This window comes from Podarcis muralis, chromosome 6 (assembly GCF_964188315.1).
Source record: "Podarcis muralis chromosome 6, rPodMur119.hap1.1, whole genome shotgun sequence".
Lineage (NCBI taxonomy): Eukaryota > Metazoa > Chordata > Lepidosauria > Squamata > Lacertidae > Podarcis > Podarcis muralis.
The window spans coordinates 48710804-48729620 of NC_135660.1; the positions used below are offsets into that span (position 1 = coordinate 48710804).

Below are 18817 nucleotides of genomic sequence, written 5' to 3' on the forward strand. Positions count from 1 at the left end.
ATGATGATGGTGGCTTTTCTCCTGTGGGTCATCTTGGCTCGAGGCATCGTGGCACGTTGCAGTCCAAACAAAGCAGGTAAAATAGCTGCATACTATTCCAGCTATGTTAACCTCTTGCAATTAAATGCGCTTCAGACTGCTTAGTTTTATTTATCAAGAGATCCACAGATATTCATTACAACCTGTTTGTGACAATGTATATATGGGCTTGGATTGAATGTTCTCTGACTGCCAGTGCAAGGACTGTTGCACTAGCATAATATTGGTTGTGCAGTATGAAATCCAGCACAAGGATCCTAGTGAAAAATTGCCATGCAACAGGTGGTACAACACAGAGGCAGTAAGCCTTGTTTCACCACTTGAGGCAAGACGAGAATGTCTGTGAGATCTCACGAGATTGTGATTAGATTGTTTGGACCATGTATCCTTTGGCTTTTCCATCGGCACTGGACACCTCATCACTGAAACTCAGTACTGGAACACAAATTAAGGGCCTGTTGCTTTCATAAATGGTGGATTAATGTGAGACAGTATCCCTGTTCTTGCTTTGGAAGTGTAATTCGGAGATTGCGGGGAAATAGCTGAAATAGTCCGATATCTCTGCCGGCTTCTTTGGAGTGTGTCACACACACATAATAGCACCTGCAATAGTACCTTTGTCTAGATAAAGGAAAGAACTTATCTGAATCACTGCCCCTACCCCTGTTCAGGGTACCTGTAATTAAACTGAAATGTTTGTTGTTGTTTAGTCGTTTAGTCGTGTCCGACTCTTTGTGACCCCATGGACCAGAGCACGCCAGGCACCTCTGTCCTCCACTACCTCCCGCAGTTTGGTCAAACTCATGCTGGTAACCTCGAAAACACTATCCAACCATCTCGTCCTCTGTCGCCCCCTTCTCCTTGTGCCCTCCATCTTTCCCAGCATCAGTGTCTTCTCCAGGGAGTCTCCAGGGAGTCTGAAATGTTAGCAGCTGATTATTTTCTCACTCTTTAATTCAGTGCTTTTTTTTCCCTGGGGGGACACAGGGGGACGCATACCCCTAAACATTTGGCCTCATGGAGGGGCAGTATTTCAATATGAGTGGGGAAATGACAGTACCCCTAAACATCTTTTTAGAAGAAGAAAAAAGCACTGTTTTAATTGCAAACTGATGTGTAAATGTGGAAAACTGAAGACGGGAAATGAGAAACTGAAAGTGACAGATTCATCCATCTTAACATGATGCGGCATGGACATAGCCTGCAGGCATCCTAATGAACATGTGTACATTGGGTTGTAGGCTGCTGCCTCCTACCATGTGCATTTATTGAATGTAGTTTGAACGTCTGGAGAAACAACTAGTTGCCAAGCTGAAAACTTGATCTGAGTCCAGGCTTACCAGAGCTAAGCCTTGGAACTTGTGTTTTCACTGGCATTTGCAAAATAATGATAGAGGTGCATTTTGTAATAATAATAATAATAATAATAATAATAATAATAATAATATATTATTTGTACCCTGCCCATCTGGCTGAGTTTCCCCAGCCACTCTGGGTGGCTTCCACAAAGACCAAAAATACACTAATATGCCGCCCAATCACTTAACCATGCTCTAGTAGTGCTTTCCTCCCCCCCCCTTGTTTTGTTTTACTTCTAGATGCCATTTTGGTGTACTGTTATCCTAAAACCATAATTGCAAGAATCCCCGAATGTCCTTATGGATGGGAAGTTAATCAACTGGCTCTTGGAGGAATTTGCTACAATGGGGTCCATGAGTCGGGGTATTACCAGTTTACAATCCCAGATTTGTCACCCAAAAATAAGTCATACTGTGGAACTCAATCTGATGTAAGTAGCCAAAGTATAAATGCTTCCTTTCCCAAGTTGGATGGTGACTGTGTCCAATAAATGTCTGAAGCTGTTCATGCCTTTCCCAGTTTTACAACAACTTTTTTATTTATAATTTGTAAAACAATAGATTCACAATATCTCTTATACCTTTTCAACATTGTTTTATATAGATCCATTGTTAAAATTTATATTTGATCCCTGATAGCTTCACCCTGATGGAACACACACTGCTGGCCCTATCCATGCAAATGTACAGGCATTTAAAATGACATCTGTACAGCTCTGTGCACTAGGGAGATTTTCACAGTTGCGGCACATGTGCAATCATGGGTACCATGCCACACACCCTATGCAGACCCTGTACTAAATATGTGTATACCTAGGGCTAACACTGCAGATCAGCTCCTACTTCACACATTCCCTTGTACATGTGGGGAAGATCTGAATGGAGGTTTGGGTGTATGTTTATGTCTAATCCATCTAATGACTACAAGACATTTTAAGAAATAAAATAAAGCACTGCAAATCTATTTCACAGTTGCTGAGGGACTCTAGATTACCGAGGTGTAATCTAAAAATATGAAGTTTTGAGCAAAAAAAACAACAACCCACGGACTTTAATAACCAACTTATTTACAGGCCATGACTTTTTGCTGGCAAAAGTCTATTTCACCAGATCAGTCACAGTGTGCTTCCTGCATGTTCTCTCGTGTGTGTTTACTCTTTCAGAAATTTGAGATAATGTAGAAGTGAACTCTTGACGTGACCGTGTAAAACAAAAATGGCATATGCAGTGTCACCGTTTACCTCTTGATCTTTTCATGGTTGCAGTTCAAAAGCCCCATCTATCATTTCTATAACTCCATCGTTTCCAATGACACCTCTGTGATTGTGAAGAGCCAGCCTGTAAACTACTCATTTACATGCACATACCATGCAAACTATCTGGTGAACCACGCTGCCTTTGACCAAAGGTAACTCTGCCTCGATTCAATTGGCCTTCGTCTTCTAGCATATGCCTCACTCTGCATTCAACAGTGTATGATTCAGTCATGTGACATTTCCTGCCTCTTTTAGAGTGGCAACTATTCATGTGAAGAATGGCAGCTCCGGTTCATTTGAAAGCCAGCTGTCCCTCAACTTCTATACTGTAAGTACCCTCTGTGTCTGTCTGCTGATTTCCACTGTAAATTTTTCGATGGTGCAATGGTGAAATGAAGAGGCCAAAAATATGCAAATGCATAGGAGACTGCCCCCATTTTACCAAATGTAAATGAAAAATTTGATTGTAGACATTCTGTTACTCTTTGGGGGTACCATAGGCTACACAAACTAGCAAGCCGTAACAGTGGTTTTTAGGTTTCAAACAAGTGAGATTGCGGCAAAATTTTGCCATCAATCCAGCCATGCATTCTTCCATTCCATTCCCCTTCCTCCCACATCCCCCCCTTTTTTTACCCTCTCCAGCATTCCATGGCCTTAAACATGCTCATCCTCACTGGACTTCCCATCCCTTAGTTTCCCCCTAAACCATTACAGTGGTGCCCCGCAAGACGAATGCCTCGCAAGATGAAAAACTCGCTAGACGAAAGGGTTTTCCGTTTTTTGAGTCGTTCCGCAAGACGAATTTCCCTATGGGCTTGCTTCGCAAGATGAAACGTCTTGCAAGTTCTTGCGAGTTTGTTTCCTTTTTCTTAAAGCCGCTAAGCCGTTAATAGCCGCTAAGTCGCTAAGCCGTTAATAGCCGCTAAGCTGTTAATAGCCGCTAAGCCGCTAATAGCCGTGCTTCGCAAGACGAAAAAACCGCAAGACGAAGAGACTCACAGAACGGATTAATTTCGTCTTGCGAGGCACCACTGTATTATTATTTCTTGTGCTTCCTCCAAGCCTGTGGATACCTTCTCACTGGTGTGTGGTTAATGCTGTTTCGGCTATGTGGCATTCAAAAAATGTATTTTACTATTAGTATGCATAAGGGTTTCCTATTAGTCTGTATAATAAGATATGTGCATGTGCAGTCATCACTTAAGCATTTCTTATTCAATATTATAAACAGCTTGCATTCAAAAATATTTGGGTTAAACCAAGAATTCAATGGAGTTCTGCTTGTGGAATGGCATGATTTCAGGCCTTGGCAGTTTGGAGTCCCTTTAGAATGTGTAAGAGATGGCCTGGGGGATGTAGGGAGAAATGGTGAAACTCACCTCTTCTCCACTTCCAGTCATTGGAGCTTCACGTAGATCCAAACTCATTCTGCAAATGGAAGAATTTCTCCCATTCACAGAATGGCAGCTCCGCATTGTGTTTCTAGTAGTGTGGCGTGGGATCTGTACTATTCATTGTGTGACAAGAAGTTTCACTTATATAAATCATCACTAGATGCTGTAGTCACTGTGTGATAATGGGCATGCATGTATTAACTCACTTAGTTTTTGCACCAGATGCCAGAGCCACAATTTGACTGTAACCATGTAGATTTTAAGATTTTTAATTTATGGGCCCCTTGGCTGGCATGGTGAGCAGAACAGTTGCAGCAGAACAGTTAATTACTTATGTAAACATCTGCTGTATTATAGGCTGGTCTGGTATTCTATGGTCTTGAATTATGTTAATTCAAATTTTGTAGCAAATGAACCCAGCATTGAGATTCTTCCCTACATGACACCAAACATGCCCTTAGGATCTGATTGTTTATTGAACTGATCATGTAACAATGTACTATGCAGACTGCTTTCTACACCATCTTTATATATTTGCAGTTCCAAACTGCGGTCCAAGCACTGTACTCTCAGCATTCTGCACTAGTGCTGTAACTGACGCCGTTAAACCCTCCCAAAAGCCACAAACAAAGGGCAATGACTATCTTGTCTTTTAGGTCTCGCTACGCATAGAAGTTCCTTTCATTCCCTCTGAAATTTGCCTAGCTATCCTCTGAATCGAGAAGATGCTTATTGTTCTCTTGGGATCTTTATTCCGCTTTGTGTTTGGTTTCTCGTGTTTGTTCCAGGTTATAAGGCTTTTAACTGAAAGTTCTAACCCCCTTTCAGTATTTTGGTACAGTATGTGTGAGCACACTCAGTGCTTGAATAGAAATCAACTCCAAATCTCTTTCTGTCAAATTTCAGACAGAGGGTGGCCCAGATTTTGCCATGAATAACTGAAGAGGCCAGACCTCAAGATACTCTAGCAGAGATTCTCTCCATGGGGTCAGGTGACTGACGTTTTCCCATGACCCTAAAGTAATAGAATGTCACTGAAACTGCACTGTGTTGGTGTTTATATTCCTTGTTTCAGCACACCTAGAATAAAAGACTGTTGGAAAATTGTCTATAACAGTTACTTAGCTAGCTGTGGCTTGGGGATGAATTGTGCTAAAGAGGAGAGGAGAATGCTGTTGTATTTCCTGCAGGCATGTGCCTGGCCACTGCTGGACTAGATGGGCCATTAGCCTGATTAGCCAGGTTTACTTTGTTTTCTTATGTATTTATGTATATTTCACCAGCTTGTGTGTCTTGGTTATTTATCAACTTCTTTTTTCAGAATAAAATTTGTTGTGCCCGAGTTCTTACTGCTCTTCTGTTATACTATTAAGAATAGGCTGGAATCCAACAAGTGGTTTGACACTGACCAATTGAGCCTTTTTGAGCACTGAAATAACTAACGTAGCTCAGGGTCAGAACACATACTTTGCCTGCAAACCACCCACCCTACTGAGCTAAATGGTCCAACTTGGTATAAGGCAGCTTCTTCTATTCCTAATTCAATGTAATCATCATGAGAGAAAGCCTAGGGGGGATGGATTCAGTTGCAAAGTCATTTCACTATCTTTCTTTCTGACAATTTTCCACATCACAAATGTCTTGCATAGCATGCACCAGCCAGGTTGGGTGTGTGTTATGTGATATATATCCCTGAATCAATTTTGTACTTGAGTCATTTCACCCAGCAGTTTTAGCATTGGAATTTGAGAAAATGTTGTGTGATTTGATGCTTCATGGACAGTTAATCTTGTGCCTTGCTCACCAGAGAAATGTGTGGCTTTCCTCATTCAGCACTGCATGGCTGGCTATGGCAAACTGGTAGTTGGATGTTGCCTATAAATGGTTTCCCCCCCCCTCTGATACTGATAAGCTTGTTGCTGTCCTTTATATGTGGCTGTTCAGTGATTTGCATGGAATAGTTCCTTCTAAGCCACATTTCTTGAGCTTTCATTGAAGCATTACACACTCGACTTCAAGGCATCCTGTTGTTGAGCAAATTTAGGGGAAACATCATACGAATTTTAAGAAAAACAAATGAAACACAGATACAAAAATGGCATAAGGGGAAACGAAGTGGAAATTGCTGGTGACAGAGCATCTTTGCTGACATTATATCTAATTGTTAAGCTTTTGCTGATCCTCCTTTGCATTACTAACCCATTCCTCCATTTTCCCTCTCAGAATGCCAAGTTTACAGTCAAGAAGGAAGCCCCCTTCGTAGTTGAAACTTCAGAAATTGGTTCAGACATATTTGCTGGCGTAGAAGCAAAGGGCTTAAGTAGCAGGTGCAACTTTTCATCAATCAACAATGTGAAATTGTCATTGAAATTTTCACTCGTCTGGTACTCACATCTCTTTGTCTCCTCAGATTTAAAGTAGTTCTGACTAACTGTTGGGCAACCCCCTCATCAGAATATTTCTTTCCAGTCCAGTGGCCTCTGATAACTAAGGGGTAGGTAAATTTGTGAGAAGGTCAACATAAACATTACTCACATGAAATGGAACTGTTGTGGGTAAGCATATCTTAAGAAACCAATGAACCAATGCCATCCTGAAGTTAATAGAATAAAATTTAGGCTAGGCATAACCCTCGGCCAATAAAGTGAGATGAGTGCTGCAACCCCAAAATCGGTCATGACTGGACCTAATGGTCAGGTGTCCCTTTACCTTTACCTTTAATGTCAAATGAAGTACTTTTCTAGTAATATTATACAACTCAGGCCCCAAATATATGAAAGACCGCCTCCTTCACTCTTGGGTGCTGAAATCAGAAGTTCTCTTGGTAGTTTCTCTGTCCTCAGAGGGTTGGGGGATGGCAGCCCGGGAGAGGGCATTGTCTGTGGTGGCCCCTAAGTTGTGGAACTTCTTCCTCACAGAGGCACAGCTGGCAGCTTTATTATCCAGTTTCTGGAGAATGCTGAAGACATACCTCTGACTTTTGACATTTGAGATGCATGTTTTTAGGACCCACCTTATTGTTATCATTGTAGGTTGTTTTAAAAATAATAATAATATTGTGCTTTAATGTTGTAACCCACCCTTGGACCTTAGGGTGAAGGGCAGGTAATAAATAAATAATAGTAGATGTGATATAGTGTGATCAGTATATGATGTGGTCTGAGCAAATCATTAGGGGTTTTGATCCAAGGTTTCACTTAATGTAGTGGTGATTTTTTTACACCAAGTGGTGGCCAAGTTGATGCTCTCCAGATGTTGGACTACCATTCCCATCAGCTCCAGCCAACACAGACATTGTTCAAAGATGATGGGAGTTGCAGACCCACAACATTTATAGGACAAGGACACTATTTTGGCTACCCTGTTCTCTGCAACATTACTACTGTTTTCAATGGACCAGAAATATATAGGACAGACATTTCACTCTCTCATTTTTGTCCAATCACAGCTTCTTTTTACACAACTGAATCTAACATTCAGAGGTACTCAGTTTGTCACAGAAACCATGCTATGTTCTTGCAATAGCCGCAATAAATACAGTGATAGTATTAGAGATAAGAGAAGAAAAGGAGTGCCTTATTGTTCTTCTCATTCTAAGAGTGCCTATTATCATGTGTCTCAGGTGCCCCACAGATGACACCATCATAGTGCATGAAAATGGGAAAGACAGCCGAGCGACCTTCCAGTTTAATGCATTTCGGTTCCGGAATATTCCCAAACTCTCCAAGGTGTGGCTGCACTGTGAGACGCATGTATGTGACAGTGAGAAGTTATCGTGCCCTGTGGTAAGTTTTTTGTGTATAGCAATTAAGAATGAAGTCTAGCCTGCAAAAAACACAAACCTGCACGTTCCCGGGGGCCTATTAAAGTGGTGATAAGGAATTTTGATTGAACCTTTTGCAAAAGAAAAAGAAGACATTTCTCATTTTGTTACAAGAAACAACTTAAGACTTTGCTGGATTGGGTAGACTGCAAATTTTGGCGCAATCCCATGGTTCCAACCCCTGCTCTGCCTTAAAGGTCCTTGGGCCAAACAGTCACTGTCTCTCAGCCTAGCCCACTTCACAGTGTTATTTGGAAAGGTAATATAGAGTAGACGTCACCATGCTTCCCCGATCTCCTTAGGGCAGGGGTTTAGCACCTTTGGGAGGAATTCAACATTGCACTACTATGATCATTCTATTAGCACAAGCATTTTTGTTTGCCCAGTGCAATGCTCTTCTGGGGTTCTTCCCAAAGAGAGGATTCATTGTCCTGCTAGCACATCAGTTTCGTTGAATCCAACCCTATGGTCATCCAGCTCCCGTCGGCCCCAGCCAGTATTGCCAGTACTCAGGGATTATGGGAATTACAGTCTAGCAATATCTGGACGTCCATAAGTTCTATACCTCTGCCTTTAGAGGAAGACAACTGCAATAAATGGAAATTAGAAAACTATGGTTCTTCTCACTAGGAGGAGCTAGAGCAACACACGGGACAATGTTTGTGGATAAATTGTTTCTAGATTCCAGACCTACCCAGGGCTCCTCTCAGAGGTGGATTTAGGGGAGCACGACCAGTTCAGTAACACTGGGCACTGCAACTATGATGTAGAGTGGAAGGCAAAAGGCGGGAGGTGGCAAACACTGGTGTTGTGCGGGGGCACCACTGATACCTGGCCATTACGATATCTGCATATGCAACTTCATTCCTCCATATACCCATGGATACATGTAGCTAAATAGCAGATAATCAGCACACACCTTTTTGATTTTGGGTAGCTGAAAGAAACTTCTGTAACTGCCAACAGTTTTCTTTGATTCTTGGTTTTGGGTCAACTTGACACAAAAGCAGAACATCCAAATCTTGTCTGATTGCTATCGCTGTCATCTGGCAGCTGGCTAACCTGCTGGAAAAGTGATGGATGGAGGTATCATGTTGCAGCACATCTTTGGGAGAATTTAGAGCATGAAACATGTAATAATAATAACAACTTATTATTTATACCCCGCCCATGTGGCTGGGTGATAAAACATCAAACATTAAAAACTTCCCTAAACAGGGCTGCCTTCAGTGTTAAACCACTGTGGAAACTGAATGAAAACACCACACATTGCCCAGAAATCACCAGTTTATCTCAGGCCAGAAAATATAATTGGATGCTATTTTATTTGATTACAGTGAATTTGAATAAACCATGCAGGGAGAAATCCTCTGATGTTCCATTAAGTACCCTGCAGTGCTTTGTTCTTAGGAACTATTTACCTTGAACTTGAATCATATGTCCCCTTCAGCGCTGCACATTTAAACCCTGTTTTGACCACTTACCTTTCATCTTTTTTGACAAAACTGAAATGAAATGAGGCAAATGAGACTACTGGTCTGGAGATCCCACCCTTAGCCCTGTGGTGACTCTTGCTTCTGTCTCCAAGAACTTGTGATTTAGGCTGAAAACCTCTGTACATTTTCCTGGAAGTGAGCTGTATGGAACACCATGGGGCTTGGACCGCAATTCCAACCCCCTGATCTGCTGCATTAACAAGAGGCTGGTTGAGAGGTCTTCCTCCATCCTGCCCAAAACAGCTTTACCGGCCTCAGCCCATGGTATGATACCGACATCTTGCTGGCATGGAACTCCCAGTTCCATCTACTGAAAGTGTAGGCAGGTGGAAGTACCATCTGTGGGACTCCCATTGGCAATAGCCTACAAAAAGCTGCAAATAGGTTTGGGAGTGGAAAATAAGCTGGCCCATGATCCCTTGGACCCCAGGCCACCCCTGATGTCTTCATTTGAAGACATTGGGCATGGTTCAGGCTGCATAACATGGAGCACAGAGCTGGGTTTTGCAACTCTCTGTACTTTCCAGCCTTGCTGATATGGGCAGCAGGACTTTGGATGCAGCCCTGGCCATGCTGCTCCACCCCACCCCACTGCTGCCTCACTGGAGTTAGGATTGCTCTGTTACTTCTGAATAAATAAGCCTAGGGTTACCGTTCCCCTATGCCTAGAGAGTCATAAAGATGCTAACACACTGATAAGGTTTATTAGGTTTAGAGGAAGAAAAAATGTTCCTTTGTTAAGTATGTGTTCAGTTCTATGGACATACACATTGTCTACCTTTTATTCTTTGGGACTAACATATCTGGGTGTAGTCTGCTGTTGCATTTTGTAATGGTGGGTTTTATATTTTATTTTATTTTTATATTTTTATAATTTATATTTTAACTGAGTTTGAGGTTGTGATTTCAATGACTATTTTATTTATGCCCCAGGATCGATTTGATGAAAGGCAGGATATAAATGAAATATTTTAGAAATAAATATTGATCGAGCAAATCGTTTTCTTTGTTCCTTTTAAGTTATGCACAAATCGGAGACAACGAATGGAGCCAACAGGTGGTGTGTTAATGGCCGAACTCACTGTGAACAGTAAGTGCAGAAGGATATTTTGATTTATAATTTGGGTGCTACATTGCGAAACAGTTTATTCTCTACCTGCAAAGGGGAGGATTAATGCTGCCCTTTGATGAAAAGGTAGGATAATTAATCAACCTCTTCAGTAGGAAAGAATGCAATAACTTACTGGGTTTGATTTCTGATGCAGGTGTTTCAGATTAACTGGTGTGGGCTGGTTTCCAATATCCTCCTAATCTCTGATTACGGTATATCTATTACTAGGGAAATTCTTCAAATATTGGGATGAAATATCAACACTTTTTAAGTTGGACCTGGGGTGGAGCAAGGTGGGGGCGGTCCGCCTCGCCCCGGGTGTCATCACTGAGGGGGGGTGACATTCTACACGTTGCCCACCCGTGACTCCCGCCTACCGCGAGCTGTCGGGGGAAGGAGAGCTGCACCGCATTGCTGTTTTGAGAGCCCTGCGCTCCTGGGCTGTTGGAAGAGGCAGGCAGGCAGGCAGGGAGAGGATAGGAAGGAGCAAACAAGCGGAGGTTGGAGGGAAGGATAGAAGCTCCCTCAACTCAGGACCCAAACCCTGTAACCCCACAGAAAGCTCAACAACTTTTGTCAACCCTCCCCAAAAGATGTTCAACAACTTTGGCCAATCCTCCCCTAGAAAAAGCTCGACAACTTTGCTCAATCCTTCCCTTAAAAAAGCCGAACAACTCCTGGCAATGACAATGGGTAGATCACAGCCAGTCTTTTTATACTGTGAGTAGATCGCAGTCTCTTGGGAGTCCGACTAGATTTCAATGTGGGTGTGAGTGTGACATTTTCCGCGCCGGGTACCATCTGACTTTGCTACGCCACTGGTTGGACCCAGAACTCTTAGGAGTCCTGCTCTAAATGAATTTTGTCCCCTTCCACTAAACATTACTCCCTTGCCAAGGCAAAAGTAAATATATATTAATCAGGGACGGACTTTGGTAATCTTTGGTAGAATGGCACCCTGAACAAGGCCAAAATCTGGTGCCCCCAAATGAATCTTCTCAGTGATGGATCTTCTCAATTTTGGGCCCTCTCAGCTCAGCGCCCTGTAAGGGGGAGCTGCCTGAACCACCCTAAATCCGACACCGTATTAAACTTGCAAAAGTAGGAGGAGAGGTGTTACTAAACCAGGCGATACCTTGCAGGTTTTATCCTTAGTTGGAAACGATACTTCTGGGCATGTTCTGGTATGTTCTTTCCAACCAGGGATTATGCAAGAAACCAACCAGGGATTATGCGAGAAATTGTGGCCAAGGATGACTGGGGATTTGTAGCTTTCTTTGTCTCATTAATCAGTCCAGAAGAAATTCAGTAGACTCATTTACAAAGAAGGGTGTTCCAAAGCAGCCATATGAGGTGCACGGAACATATAGGTACAGTAGCTCCTTATACCTGTGTCAGAGCACTGGCCTTATACCTGTGTCAGAGCACTGGCCTTATACCTGTGTCAGAGCACTGGCCCATCTAACTCAGAACTGTCTGCAGTAACTGACAGCAGGTCTACTTGGAGATGCTGGGGACTGGACATGGGACCTTCGGCATTCCAAACAGATGCTTTACCTCTGAGCTGTGGTCCTTTCAGCAACAGTAGGGGTGGAGGCTAACTCTGAGATTTCCGTAACTCCTGGTGTGCCTCAAGACTTTGTAGCCTCCAAGTTTGGAGGGAACCTACACATGTTGCAGGGCACACTTTCTATTTATAGTCTTGCATTGCCCAGTGTTTTGTTGAGCTGAAATGGCCTTGAGTTTAGACCCTATTCCAGATCACTTTATTATTTTAACATAGAAATAGGAGAACACGTCCTCAGATAAGGGGCCTGTTTGGAGGGCCCACTTTCAGACACCGATACAGTGGTACCTCAGGTTACATATGCTTCAGGTTACATACGCTTCAGGTTACAGACTCCACCAACCCAGAAATAGTACCTCAGGTTAAGAACTTTGCTTCAGGATGAGAAAAGAATTTGTGTTCTGGCGGCGCAGCGGCAGCAGGAGGCCCCATTAGCTAAAGTGCTGCTTCAGGTTAAGAACAGTTTTAGGTTAAGAACGGACCTCCGGAACGAATTAAGTACTTAACCCGAGGTACCACTGTAGATTAAAGGATAATGCAAGATATAAACGTTTTAAAGGACATAAGGAAGTAATAAAATCAAGCTATTCCACCTTGCTGAATGGATCATTACTTTAGCATGTAGTTAGTGGCAGTGTAATGTCAATCACATTATTTCATTGATTTATCTTTTTACTTATAAGTCATTTCCTGTGAGCATTCTAACTTTTCTTATTTCTCACAGATAGAGGATTAACCAGGAATTACAACTTTTCAGGTAAAAATTACAAATATTAAACTATCTAACTATCTAACATGTTAGTCAATGGAAATTTATCAGCATTAATGAAAATGCCGTATAATAAACTTTATCATAGTTGAAGGATGTCAGAACTATAATAGTATTAGATTAATTGCTTTCCTGGACAGAATTTGCTGCCATGTTCTTGTTTATGATAAACAAGGAAATCAATGTAAATCAATATCAGAAATTATGATACCATAGAGGGCTGGTGGGGAAGTAGAATGTGAAATGAATATGAATCGGGAAAGTATGTATCAATTTCTAAACTTTTGAAATTCAGAAATAAAATTATAAAAAGATAAATCAAGGTAGCTTATAAACACCATAAATGTAAACATCATAAATGTAGAAAAAGCTAATATAAAAACAATCAATTCCAACAGTGGTGGGGGACCTTAGGCCTGGGGGCCAAATGCAGCCCCCCCGGCCCCTTATTTGATAATTGGGACTCTTCATAGGCCCTTTCCCCTCACCAAGCCACATATTTCACGGGCCACTACTAGGCAGCCTTTGTTGTTGTTTAGTCGTTTAGTCGTGTCCGACTCTTCGTGACCCCATGGACCAGAGCACGCCAGGAACTCCTGTCCTCCACTGCCTCCCGCAGCCTTATCTGGCCCTTAAAACTGTCCGAAGGCCACAACCCCCTGGCCCTGCTGCACATCCTTTGCAAGTGTTTTTCCCTAACTGGAATGTGTCCTTGAACTGTGATAATGCATACCTCTCAACTGCCCCAATTTAATTGGGACATCCCATTTTGGGGTGCCATGCTCTCTCACAAGATCACAGAGTCCCAAAAAATGTGAGATTGGGACCTCACGTGAAAGCACGGAACCCCAAAGTTCTCAGGTTTTTTGCCTCCGCGCTCTCACACATGTCACAAGACTCACACAGAAGCATATCAGGGAACATGCACACCCCAGTTTTCAGTCTCAACATGTTGGAGGGTATGGATAATGCCTCTTTCTTGCTTGCCTGTCTGGAGGATGGAGATAGGTGTCTAATTTTTGCATGACTGGAATGTAGCCTGCTAGACAATGAATCACATCCATTGCTCCGCCTGCTTTTGGTTTTGGCTCCACTCATCACCGGCGCAAAGCCCCTGAAATGTGCTCCTCCCCTCTCCCATGGGACTGCGGCCCTTGAGGTAAAAAAAGGTGACAGCAAGAAAAATATGAAGTAATAAAAGTTCCAAATTCACCCAGAATCACTAACTTTTTGGCTTAATACATACAGGGTGGTATTCAACTGAGTTTTACACACAGCAAACCCATCGAAATTAATGGGCATCCAGCTCCACTTGTGGTCTTACCGGCATTGTGTGGGGAATGGGCTATACAACTGCACAGCACAGCCTGCATCCTAACTAAAACATTCCTGATCATGGCAGATGGCCAACCCAGGCAGATTCCAGGATGTTCCTCATCTGGAACAGTTCCACCACAATGCATATATCCACCACAAGGCTCTGTATAAAACTGAACTCAGCATATAACTTAATCCCCATGGAAAGATGAAATGATAAATATGGGTTGGGCCTTTTTAAATGGTGTCAAAACTGTGGCTATATAAAATCTCAAACAGGGCAATGTAACAGAAATTCAATGTAACAGAGACTACCATTCTTGGGCAAGTTGATTGAGCGAGTGGTTGCTGAACAACTCCAGGCATGCCTGGAAGAAGCGGACCATTTGGATCCCTTCCAGTCGGGATTCAGGCCTCATCATGGGACTGAAACTGCCTTGGTCGCACTGGTTGATGATCTCTGGCGGGCTAGGGACAAAGGTGAGAGCTGTTTCCTAGTTCTGCTGGATCTCTCAGCGGCGTTTGATACCATCAACCATAACATCCTTCTGGACTGTCTTGAGGGGCTGGGAGCTGGGGGCACTGTCATACAGTGGTACTGCTCCTTCCTCCTGGGCCGTGTTCAGAAAGTAGTGGTGGGGGATGAGTGTTCAGACCCCTGGGCTCTCACTTGTGGGGTGCCTCAGGGTTGTGTCCTCTCCCCCATGCTTTTCAACATCTACATGAAGCCGCTGGGAGAGATCATCAGGGGATTTGGGCTGGGTGTTCATCAGTATGCGGATGATACCCAGCTCTACCTCTCTTTCAAATCAGAACCAGTGAAGGCAGTGAAGGTCCTGTGTGAGTGCCTGGAGGCGGTTGGAGGTTGGATGGCGGCTAACAGATTGAGGTTGAATCCTGACAAGACAGAAGTACCGTTTTTGGGGGACAGGAGGCGGGCAGGTGTGGAGGATTCCCTGGTCCTAAATGGGGTAACTGTGCCCCTGAAGGACCAGGTGCGCAGCCTGGGAGTCATTTTGGACTCACAGCTGTCCATGGAGGCACAGGTCAAATCTGTGTCCAGGGCAGCTGTTTACCAGTGGTGCATGCTCTGGTTATCTCCTGCTTGGATTACTGCAATGCGCTCTACGTGGGGCTACCTTTGAAGGTGACCCGGAAACTACAACTAATCCAGAACGCGGCAGCTAGACTGGTGACTGGGAGCAGCCGCAGAGACCACATAACACCGGTCTTGAAAGACCTACATTGGCTCCCAGTACGTTTCCGAGCACAATTCAAAGTGTTGGTGCTGACCTTTAAAGCCCTAAACGGCCTTGGTCCAGTATATCTGAAGGAGCGTCTCCTCCCCCATCGTTCTGCCCAGACGCTGAGGTCCAGCGCCGAGGGCTTTCTGGTGGTTCCCTCATTGCGAGAAGCAAAGCTACAGGGAACCAGGCAGAGGGCCTTCTTGGTAGTAGCGCCCGCCCTGTGGAACGCCCTCCCATCAGATGTCAAAGCGATAAACAACTACCTGACATTCAGAAGACATCTTAAGGCAGCCCTGTTCAGGGAAGTTTTTAATGTGTGATATTTTAGTGTATTTTTGGTTTCTATGGAAGCCGCCCAGAGTGGCCAGGGAAACGCAGCCAGATGGGCGGGGTACAAATAATAAATTATTATTATTATTATTATTATTATTATTATTATTATTATTACTCACATTCTTCCTATTTCTCTCTTCTTTGCAGCTATCCTTTGCCATTTACTCCTCTTTCTTGGAATTCGCGCAGTTCTTTTATAATACTCAACCCAACATCAGCTGCTGCTGATCACCCCCATGGTGCTTTACTGCTACGAAGAGATGCTTGCTTTGCCTGCTGCCTTGTTTTACATGACAAATAAATTTCACCTGGCTTACATTTGGTTTCTGTGGCAGCTGAGAATACCAATGGTGATTTTTACCAGCTGTGTGCACATTGTTCAAATAAGTGTATCTCAAACGAAGTTTGAGAGCGCTAGAGGGAAGTCCACTGTTTGCTTCAAAGTGTTAGTCGAAAGACAAGGCAGTCCTCACTTCCTGGCTGTCTGCATTAAGGAGCTAAATCATTCTTGGGATTCTGGGAACACTCTTAGCGGAAGACTGCTGGCTTCACTCTCATGGTGGTGACGTTTTTAAAAAGTACAATACTGTTACACACCACCCCAGGCTCTGAGTGGTGTGAATTCCAGGGGTTTCAGAGTTTGGTTTCCTTCAGAAGAAAGGCCAGTGGAGACTGCGGTGTCTTTATGATATATGGTTTATTTGCACATAAATACAACTTGAGCCTAGGAGGGGCTCACAGCATTAACACGCCAAGAGGGTCTTGTTTCGCCCATAGCCATAGGCTTGGATTCTAGAAATAATCAGGCATGGCTCTGTCTCTGCAGCCTTGCTTCAAGCTTCTACCTCACACACCAACTCTCATCTCTGGCCTTTCTCTTTCTAACTACCAGCAACTTAAGGGACTCCCAACCATTTGTCGTCAGGCACAGAGCCACTTCCTTTGTTACCTTAATGGCCTATGCTTAGAGGGCCATTACCTCACTGAGAAGCTAGCCTGGCTACTCCAGGAATTGAATCTGTGCTGGATCCAGGAATTAGAAGGGAGCTCAGGCATGCATTCCACCGCCACCAAACTCAAAAACAATGCAGCACTATTTGGTCAATGGGCAGTTCTTTTCCCTAGAGCACTTCTTTGATACCATAGCAATTCCAGTATGCAGTTTTCCATATGGTGGCTTAGCACAAGAATATGTTACATCAAGCATAAACAATGGAGAATTTGCTTGAATGAAAGTCACGTGAATTAGGTCTCAGCATCTGTTAGCGGGAAGACTGTGTGTGCTGTTGCTTACTGCTTAAGTGAGCTGCGGTTCTGATTCCATGTACTGGAACTGGATATCTATTTTTCAGAATCAAGGAACTCACAATGGCTAGCAAAGATTGCTGCAGGTGAATAAGCGCAACATCCACCCACATGATGAATGCCTGTATTGCATACAGTTTGGGAGCAGCCGCAGAATGCATCATGTTTAGTGAATGAGTGTGGGGGGTGTTGCATGCCAAGCTATGGCTGTATGTCCTTGAAGGCTAAAGGTTGTCAGCCTGTGAGAGCCACAACCCAAGAAAGTATTTGAATTACAGCTGACGTCTGTGTTGTGACATAGCATCAGAGGATCCCTTGGCACCTGTTCTCACTGTGTAACAGATGTCCCTTAGACTAACATCATCATCATAATTTGTATGCCACCTTTCCACAGTTAATACAATGCTCAAGGCGGCTTACAATATGAAAGGATTTACATAATCACAAACATAGCAAAGTAGTCATAAAAATAAATAAAACACATCAAAAACTACATCACCTAACCGAACCATTTCCACATACAAATAAATATACAAAAAAATAATATCAATAACAGCAAAAACTCCCAACAAAACTTCCCCCCAAATACCCCAGTCCTTGCTGAGCAGCAGCAGTTCTTATGAAGCCTGTCAGGCCTCGCCCTGGGCCAGGTGGAGAGAGGCAGGAACCCTCAGGCTCCCAGCAGGCTGATGAAGTAGAAAGGTGGGTAACTTGTGACACTCCAGATCTTGTTGAGCTATAGCTCCCATCATCCCTGACCATTAGCCATACTGATTGGGGCTGATGGGAGTTGGAGTCCAGTAATGTCTGGAAGGCCACAGATTAGGCACCCCGGATATAGTCGGACCACAGCCTGTCTTTATTGGATAGTATTGTTCATGAGAGAGAAAGCACATGGTAGAAGAAGTAATTATATGTTTTAATACAGGTTCCTCTTCACTTCAGAACTTGATTTTTCTCCCTTGAACATACACGCTACACACACTTTTATGGAATATGGAGAAAATGAATAGGGGGAAGTTAAACTCTGTTACGCTGAAACTTTTTGATTCAACTGTTTTAACTAATTTTTACTCAGTTGTCTTAGGATTGAAGTTGCTGAGCTTTTTTTTACAATTTTACCCCAAAGTTGTTGATCTAGGCTATACATCTAGGCCAGGTTCATAAAACAAAGTGTCTGATAACTTTGGGAAACATAATAGCCAACTAGCTACACCTTTGCAGACCCTCCAAGTGTCCCTGTTTTCCAGGGACAGTCCCGCTGTCTCAGTTTATGATTTGATACCGGAATGTCCTGCTTTTCCTTAGGACATCCTTATTTTCCTCTGAGAAGTGTTGGAGGATATGGAGTCATCCAACTCCTGAGCCAATTGAAGGCAGCCCTGTATAGTGGAAATAATTAATGGGAATTTTAATTTAATAAATAATATTGAAAGGGGGGCTGTTTGAGAGTTTGTTCATTAATCCCATTTGTTATTCTCACTGTGGCTATCACTGTAGAGAAACAATATTCTTACAAACACTTGTCCCCAGGACTGAAATGCATTTGTCAGCTCCCACACTCCATTTGAAAGTGCAGAAGGCAGTCCATTAGTCATTGTAACAGCTCTGACATTGCGCTACACTACTCTGAATTAAGATCTTGTTGATGGTTGACTATGACCATAAATAAGTCTTAATTTGTATTTGGGCCTTGGGCTAGGTATCCTGAGGAACTATTTGGAAATAGTTTCTAAAATACTACAGTGCTATAACTGACACAACTAAGTACTTGCACAAACTGAGAATATGGGTTGTAT

General features: G+C 43.2%; 1 protein-coding gene across 1 annotated transcript; it reads left to right on the forward strand.

Annotated features, from left to right (window-relative positions):
- On the forward strand, window positions 1-15913 carry TECTB (tectorin beta). Its single transcript, XM_028728558.2, has 10 exons — window positions 1-76; window positions 1638-1828; window positions 2663-2805; window positions 2909-2981; window positions 6274-6377; window positions 6461-6544; window positions 7673-7835; window positions 10390-10459; window positions 12772-12804; window positions 15861-15913. Exons 1-10 carry the CDS (start codon window positions 1-3, stop codon window positions 15911-15913), a joined length of 990 nt encoding a protein of 329 aa, XP_028584391.2.
- The last annotated feature ends 2904 nt before the right edge of the window (window positions 15914-18817 follow it).

Bases quoted from the DNA above. Each gene is read 5' to 3' on its own strand.
- TECTB (XM_028728558.2), top strand. From the start codon at position 1: ATGATGATGGTGGCTTTTCTCCTGTGGGTCATCTTGGCTCGAGGCATC. The intron at 2,806-2,908 runs GTAACTCTGCCT...TGCCTCTTTTAG, and splicing joins CACGCTGCCTTTGACCAAAG to AGTGGCAACTATTCATGTGA. The intron at 7,836-10,389 runs GTAAGTTTTTTG...GTTCCTTTTAAG, and splicing joins AGAAGTTATCGTGCCCTGTG to TTATGCACAAATCGGAGACA.